The 6956-nt window shown below is 44.0% G+C and overlaps 1 protein-coding gene across 1 annotated transcript in view; it reads right to left on the bottom strand.

Annotated features, from left to right (window-relative positions):
* Window positions 1-6956, bottom strand: part of Asap1 (ArfGAP with SH3 domain, ankyrin repeat and PH domain 1) — a 393896-nt gene that overhangs the window by 16458 nt on the left and 370482 nt on the right. The window contains exon 23 of the mRNA XM_023718810.1: window positions 3582-3752. Coding sequence (XP_023574578.1) covers window positions 3582-3752 — 171 coding nt within the window. The remainder of the gene's footprint in view (window positions 1-3581; window positions 3753-6956) is intronic.

The raw sequence follows: 6956 nt of genomic DNA, 5'->3' as shown, positions 1-6956 counted from the left end.
GTGGAACTTGTACATGTGATTTTATTGGGAAAAAAGGTCTATGCCAAAGTAAGTTAATTATTTATTCTTTTTAAATTTGAGATGGGGTCTCACCATATGTGTAGCTGAGGGTGGCCTCAAGTTCACGGATTCTTCTGCTTCAGCTTCCCGAGTGCTGGGATTATAGGCATGCAGCACCATTTCCACAGTCTGCTTCATTTTTTTAGGTCTCACAAAACTCAAAAATCATAACCCTCCTTACCTTAGCCTTCCAAAGCTAAGGACTGTGAGATGAAGACATTACTCTAAGAAAATCAAGTGGGCCCTGAACACAGTCCTTGAAAAGAGAGGCAGAGGCAGTTTCAGAAACACTCAACACAGATGAATGGAGAGAAGACTATCCTAGCACGAGGACATCGTGCGACCAAAGGCTCAGACTGCAGAGGCCAGCAAGCAGTCTGGGCACCTCCCGTAGTCGAGCACGATGGGCTGTCCCGTGCCAGGCCCAAGTAATGGGAGCTCACAGGACTTTGTCGCTATCTTGTCCTTACGGGTTGAGAGACGGCAGACTGAGGGGAATCTGAGAGCTCTGGGAAGACGGGTGCATGGGAGAAGCTGCAAGGTCTTGGGGCGCTGATCTGCCCAGCGACCGACTGACGCCAGCCTGACTCTTGCCCTTGGCTTCTGGAACAGAACGGCAGGAGGAGGCAGGGCCCAGGACCACCACACAGTGACGTACAACACAGAGCATGAGGTCAGGCGGTGAGGATCAGAACAGGCGTACCCTGCAGGGAGAGGCCCAGTGGTACCTCAGCCCATTACTTACCTGTGTCTGCAGATGCGTTCACCTGCCTCTCACACATGCACGCAGACCACGCACAAGTAATGGCTTTGGGAATTCCAGAATTAACATTTGCAGCTGTTTGCAAATGGCTGCCAAAGCTGCATTAAGTGGAAAATGTCATTTTTGCTGAGGATGCACTAGAGCTCTATCATCAGGGCTATCTGGAGACAAGGGGCTCAGGAGACAGTATTTTTTTTTTTTTTTTTTGAGACAGGATCTCATTATACAGTTCAGGCTGGCATGAAACTCACAATGATCGTCCTGCCTCAGCCTCCCAAGTCCTGGGATGACAGGTGTGTGCCACTGTGCCTGACATATAATTTTCACAACCTTGTTTCTTAGTGAGAAAGGCCCCAATGACACCAACACTGAAGATTAAAAACTAAACGCCTTGCTCCTGAATGAAAGAAGATAACTAAGGGAGTTTTAATTTTCAAGTTAGAAGAGAGAAATTTGGCAAACGTATTTTAAAAATGTTGGAGTCTCTGTGGGATAAATAAATATAAGCACTATGAAGTACACAGGAAGAAAACCAATTAAACAAGAGCACCAATGTGCAGTAAGATTTGGAAAGAAGGTTAATTTGTGATATGAAAAATCTATATAGAAAACCTATGGCTTTTTTTTTTTTTTGAGACTAGGTCTTGCTACATAGTTTAGTCTGAACTTGAACTCATGGCAATCCTCCTGTCTCAGCCTCCTGAGTGCTGGGATTATAGGTGTGCCCCACTGCACATGGTGGAAACTTGTGACTTTCAGTGGACTATTTTTTTGGGAATTCTTTGATAAATTTGGAGTCCTGAAGTCCTTGGAATGCAACCCCTAAAAACATTGGGGACATCCGTTGTCTTTACATATGTACACAGCCTTATGCCTCAATTCCCCCTGCCTTGCTTGCCTTGCCAGGGAACTGATTAACACCAGCCTCAACTGTGCACTCCTTTGAAACCTCTGCTGGCTTTCTCACGCAGCCTGGCGCTATTTTCCAGCACTTCCAGAGTTTGGTCTACATCGACATGTCAAAAGTAAAGAAAATGCATACTGTTCATTCCTCGGGACCACGAGCTCTGCGAACACACACCCCGACCACGCCCAAGCAGCAGCCACAGCAGGTACTCTAAATAAGCCTGCTGAGCTGAAGAACGCAGGGCTAACCAAGGACACATTTGTGTATACACATACAACCCAGGGCGTTAGGGCCAGACAGCAAACAGGCATGCCAGTCTGTAAGTGGACAGTATGGCTTTTCCCCAAACCTCAAAAAACTCCTAACACTTGAGACAGGCTTTTGAGGAAGCCTTTAAAAACATGAAGCTGAATTATCTACACATCCATTCAGCAGGGCTTCTCTGCATGTCAGTCACGGCCCAGGACCTTCTGGGGATGGGTTGACCCGCATAGCAGGAATACTACTAGAAGGCTCGTAGGAATCATAGAAGTGTTTCTTGTCAATCGGAATTTGTCATCTGCAGTCAGCGTTAGTGAACTCATTGAAGGAGAGGCTTTGGGAAAGGTTATTAGTGTCAGCATTCACTGTGTGCCAGGCACGATTCCAGGTTCTGTGAACACAGGTGAGAACAAGACAGACAAGGGAGCTGCTTCATGGAGAGGGCGTTCTGGTGGGCGAGACAGACATACAAATGCAGCCCTCAACTCGGACAAGGTGCTCGGGAGCAAATGAGCTCCTTTAGAGAAGAGGGTTGGGGAGACAAACATGCAAGATGAGAACTGAGAGGGGACAGGGAGCCAGCCTTTCCAGGAATAAGGTAGAGGTCTTCTGAGGAGGGGAGGAGCAGGGCAGCCGGGAGCTGGAGCGGCCAGGGCATGCGCAGTGATGAGAGGGCTGTACGTGAGGCCCTCTTGGCCCCTGGTGTACAGAACGGGCATTAGCTGAAGCTCAGCAGAAGTCTTCAGAGGGCGTGAAGGGAAGTGTGACCACGGCCTGCTTTATACTCTATAAGAACACCATTCTGGCTGTTGGGAGAGAATGGATTACTTGGCTCCTCTGAGCTTTTGTTTCGTCTTCAGTGAGATTAATACCTAGCTCAAAGGGCCACTACTATGACTGAGATTTAGGAGATGCTCAGCACCTTACTGCTATTAAGCCAGCCCTTGTACCTGTGGGTCCCAACCTGTAGAACCGAACTGTGGATCAAAAATATTCAGGAAAAAACTGCCTGCACAGAACATGCACAGACTTTTAAAAGTAACACACTGCATTAAGGTATGTAGTATACCCAATCTGTGGCCTATCTTTTTAAATATTATAATAAAAAGTAAAAAGCGAGGTCCTGTTACTTATATTAACTATATTATATTACTAACTACATTACGTATTTTATATGCAGCCCAAGACAATTCTTTACCCAAAAATAAAACTAGTGGGCCATGGGTTGGACATGTGTGAGGGTAATATACTCAGGTTATATGCGAACATTATGCCATTTTACATCATTTTATATGAGACGTAAGCATATGCAGATTTTAGTTCCACTGGGAGACTTTGGGATCACTCCCCTGATGATACTGAGGGAAACTGTATTTATTGCTGTAATAGTTTTTACTGGCTCTGGGCATTTCTCAAGATGATTCTTAGCTTTCAGAGGCGGGCATAGCATACCAATACATGTCCAGGTCCTCATCCAGTAAGTGTGCAGTTTGGCCCACTTCTTGAATGTGCTAACTGCCCACTAACCAGCAGAGCACCATACACAGCCTGACCCGGGGCAGCTTTGGCCCTGACTTTAGGTTAACTTACCCCAAGGAACTGCGCCTTTGTTTGGGGGCCCATGAGGTAGTGGGCTGGGAGGGTCGGATAGGGTTCTCTTGTGTCCGGGTGGTGGGGGAGGAGGCCTCTTCTTGGATAGGGTGGAGCTGCCACTAGAGGTCTGTGTGCTTAGAGGGAGTGTTGAAGGTGGGCCAGTTGGACCTAGAAAGGAAATCGAACGGGGCAGGAAGGTTAATCCCAGTCTCGGACACAGAGCAGCCAGTATGTACTTACTTCCACACGACACAATGTGGTGTGACACATGGAGACAAAAGAAAGCAGCTGGATGCGGCCACATCCACCAATCCAAAACTCACAAATAGGGATAAAAAACTTGTTCGTTAAAAGAAGAGAAAATTACAACACAGGAAAGAAGAGTGTGTGCATTTAAGGAACAAAACACTAGTCAACACAGACTGAATGGGTGTAGGGCATCACTTAGGGGCAATGGAAAAATAACATACACACTTTAATCCAAACATATACTGGAATCATTGCAGAATCTACTGAGGAAGAAGGCACACAGTGCTACCAGCAAAATCCACAGGGAAGGAGTACAGCATTATACAACCTAAACCATAAGCTTCACAAGTGGAAACAGGAATGAATTCCTATAACAGGAGTTTTCCTCTCCACTACATTTTTTTCTCTCCTAGTCAGCAAGATGAAGTATTTTTTAAAAAAATGTTTCTGGGGACAACATGCTTGGGCCCCCCTCCTGTCTCTCTCTTGGACAAGAGCTTTCTTTCCCTCAATAAATATATTCTGCTCATAAAAAAATAAAAAGTTTGTAAATAATAAAAGACCTATAAAGTTAACTAGAAAAAAAAAGAGAAACTCAGAACCTTATTTTTTGCTTCACTTCTGAATAGTGCTAGAAATCATAAGTCACAATTACATTGGAAGCCTGAATGACAGCTAATGGAGTGGGTTTTAAAAAGCATTTATAGGAGTAATGTGTATATCTTAGTCTTGTTTATTCAAGTGACAATGAAGTGGCTGGTATATGTCAGGCATTACATGATGGAAACTTGGACAAATATTCCTCATGGGAAATTATGAAGTGTATGGTTTATTTATTTTTGTCTTCAAATTAATTTATTTAACACATTAAATCATTCCAGTACTTGTAGATCCACTGAGGCTAAAATAATAACAAATAAAATGCTTCTTGCACTGATAAAGTTTTATTACTTTGCAATTTTCTTCCCATCTTCCCATCCCTGTTATCACTCCCATTAAGATGTGGTAACTCTGTTAATGTATTTTAATGCAATGTGTGTTCATTATACAGTCATCTATGGCCAACACCTGAGGGGCAGGTTTTTTATGTTACTATAATTTTTTAATTAATTCTAATGAGAAAGAAATAGCAATGAGACAGTTTCAAAACAAGTTCATAGGACAGTTACAATAATTAATACATTGCATATTGTTGTCTTTGTAGTAGTTATTCAGAGTAATGGAACACCCATCTCAGACAAAACTAAACAAAAGGCCGGGGAGATGGCTCAGTGGAATAAGTGCTTCCCTGGCAAGCGCAAGGGTCTGAGTTCAATCCCTGGTTCTGAAAAAAAAAAAAAAACTAAACAAAAAAGGGGGATATAAATGAAAGACCATTTTGTAGTGAAAAAAAATATATATCTGTATATACAAAATAGGATAGATATACAGCTACTTTTTCTAGTTCAATGAGAAGAAAGATTTGTACTAACAGTGTTTAGACAAGATATCATGTCTGCATTATGAGCTGTATGGTTTAACCATGTCCATGAACAATTTCTTCTGCAAACATTTAAAAAATTAAAAAGGAAACTAACAACAACAAAGTTTAGAACACTGCCACAGAAAATGTCTAACACATGATGGTAGGTACCCGGTGATCCAGAAAGGTTCCAAAAGAGCTTTATTCACTATAGAAAAGCTTAGTTAGGAGTGGTGGCACACACCTGTAATTCCAGCACTCAGGAGGCTGAGGCAGGAGGGTTGTTTCAAATTCAAGGCCAGCTTGGGTTAGATATGAATTCAAAACTAGCCTCAACTATTTAGCAAGACCCTTTCTCAAACCAACCAACCAACCACAGAAAAAAATTACTACTGGCCTCTTTTTTGGGTAGATAGTATTTCTCATCACCAATCACCTCTCAGTAGTAACACTGACTTAAATTCGCAAAGATTGTCTAGTCTTGTCGGTAAATATACTGTTAGTATCAGTCAAGTGATAGTCTGTATTAGGATTAAAGGTCAGAGCCATCGATTTACTCTGCCTCACTGATCAAGTCCATAACAGAAACTTCTCAGTTACCCTAAATCAACATCTAATCATGGTATCAACTACTGCAGCTTCAGAAACTATTTTATATTAGGTGACAAAAATAAGGTGACCAGTCTAGTCTTGAATTTGCATAATGCTTTGTAGTTTTCAAAATGTGCTTATATGCTGTTTCTTCTGATTTTCACTAATAGTGCTGTGAGACACACAGATCCTGCAGCCAAGAAAACAAAGGGTCGGCATGATTCGGTCATGCAGGCGTGGGGGGCAGAGCAGGGCAGAGAAAGCGCCGGGGTTTGGTGAGGCCCTCAGCACAGCCGCTAACGCTGCCTGCTCCTTAAAGCTGGGGCAGCATTTCCTGCGCTTGTTAGGTGGGGCAAACAATAAGGGTTCAGTATCAGGAAGCATAACTTTCTTCTTGGAAATAAATGCATAATAGATAATGGACAATGGTGAGATTCTCCAGCAGCTTCATCTTCATCGCCCTCTACAGGCCTTCTGACGCAGTGCATCTGAAAAATCAATGTGTTCCAATCCCTATCTGGAACAAAAACTGCAGATAAAGTGCTAAAGGTGCTGTCTCTGAGAAGAGCTGTACAGGAACCTACGAGAATCACTTGGGAGTTGTTCAGTCGCAGCAAATCAAGCAGAATCTAGCCTCAGAGAATCTAGGAACTTGGCCAGACACGGTAGGTGAGAGAACCCTGCTCTGACCCCGGCTGTACGTCAGCCTTGCTAACAGGTTGCTTCTCCTCCGAAGGCCATCACCTTCACTCTGGCTGGACAACTAGACAGGACCGAGCTCTCTCTTCACCTCACAGCCTCATCTTTCAATGGTCGGCTCACCCGTGACCTTGCCCAGAATGCTTCTCTAATCCACCCTTTCTCTGGAGACTGCTTCTACTGAACTTCCAAATTTCAAGATGCTAACTAGCTTCTACCATGCCTTAGAATTGCCGACTTTCTCCCTTGCCAGACTGCGTGCCTCCACAGACAAAGGAGCTCCCTTCCTTCCCAGCGCCGGTGCCAGCACCGGCGCGCCCTCAGTGCTGATGCCTGTCTCCAGGAACAATTCGAGGTGGAGGCCAGCAGGG

This window comes from Octodon degus, unplaced genomic scaffold, assembly GCF_000260255.1.
Source record: "Octodon degus isolate 3935 unplaced genomic scaffold, OctDeg1.0 scaffold00062, whole genome shotgun sequence".
Classification (NCBI taxonomy): Eukaryota; Metazoa; Chordata; class Mammalia; order Rodentia; family Octodontidae; genus Octodon; species Octodon degus.
The sequence above is the reverse complement of the archived record's forward strand: the minus strand, read 5'-3'. Positions and strand labels throughout refer to the sequence as shown.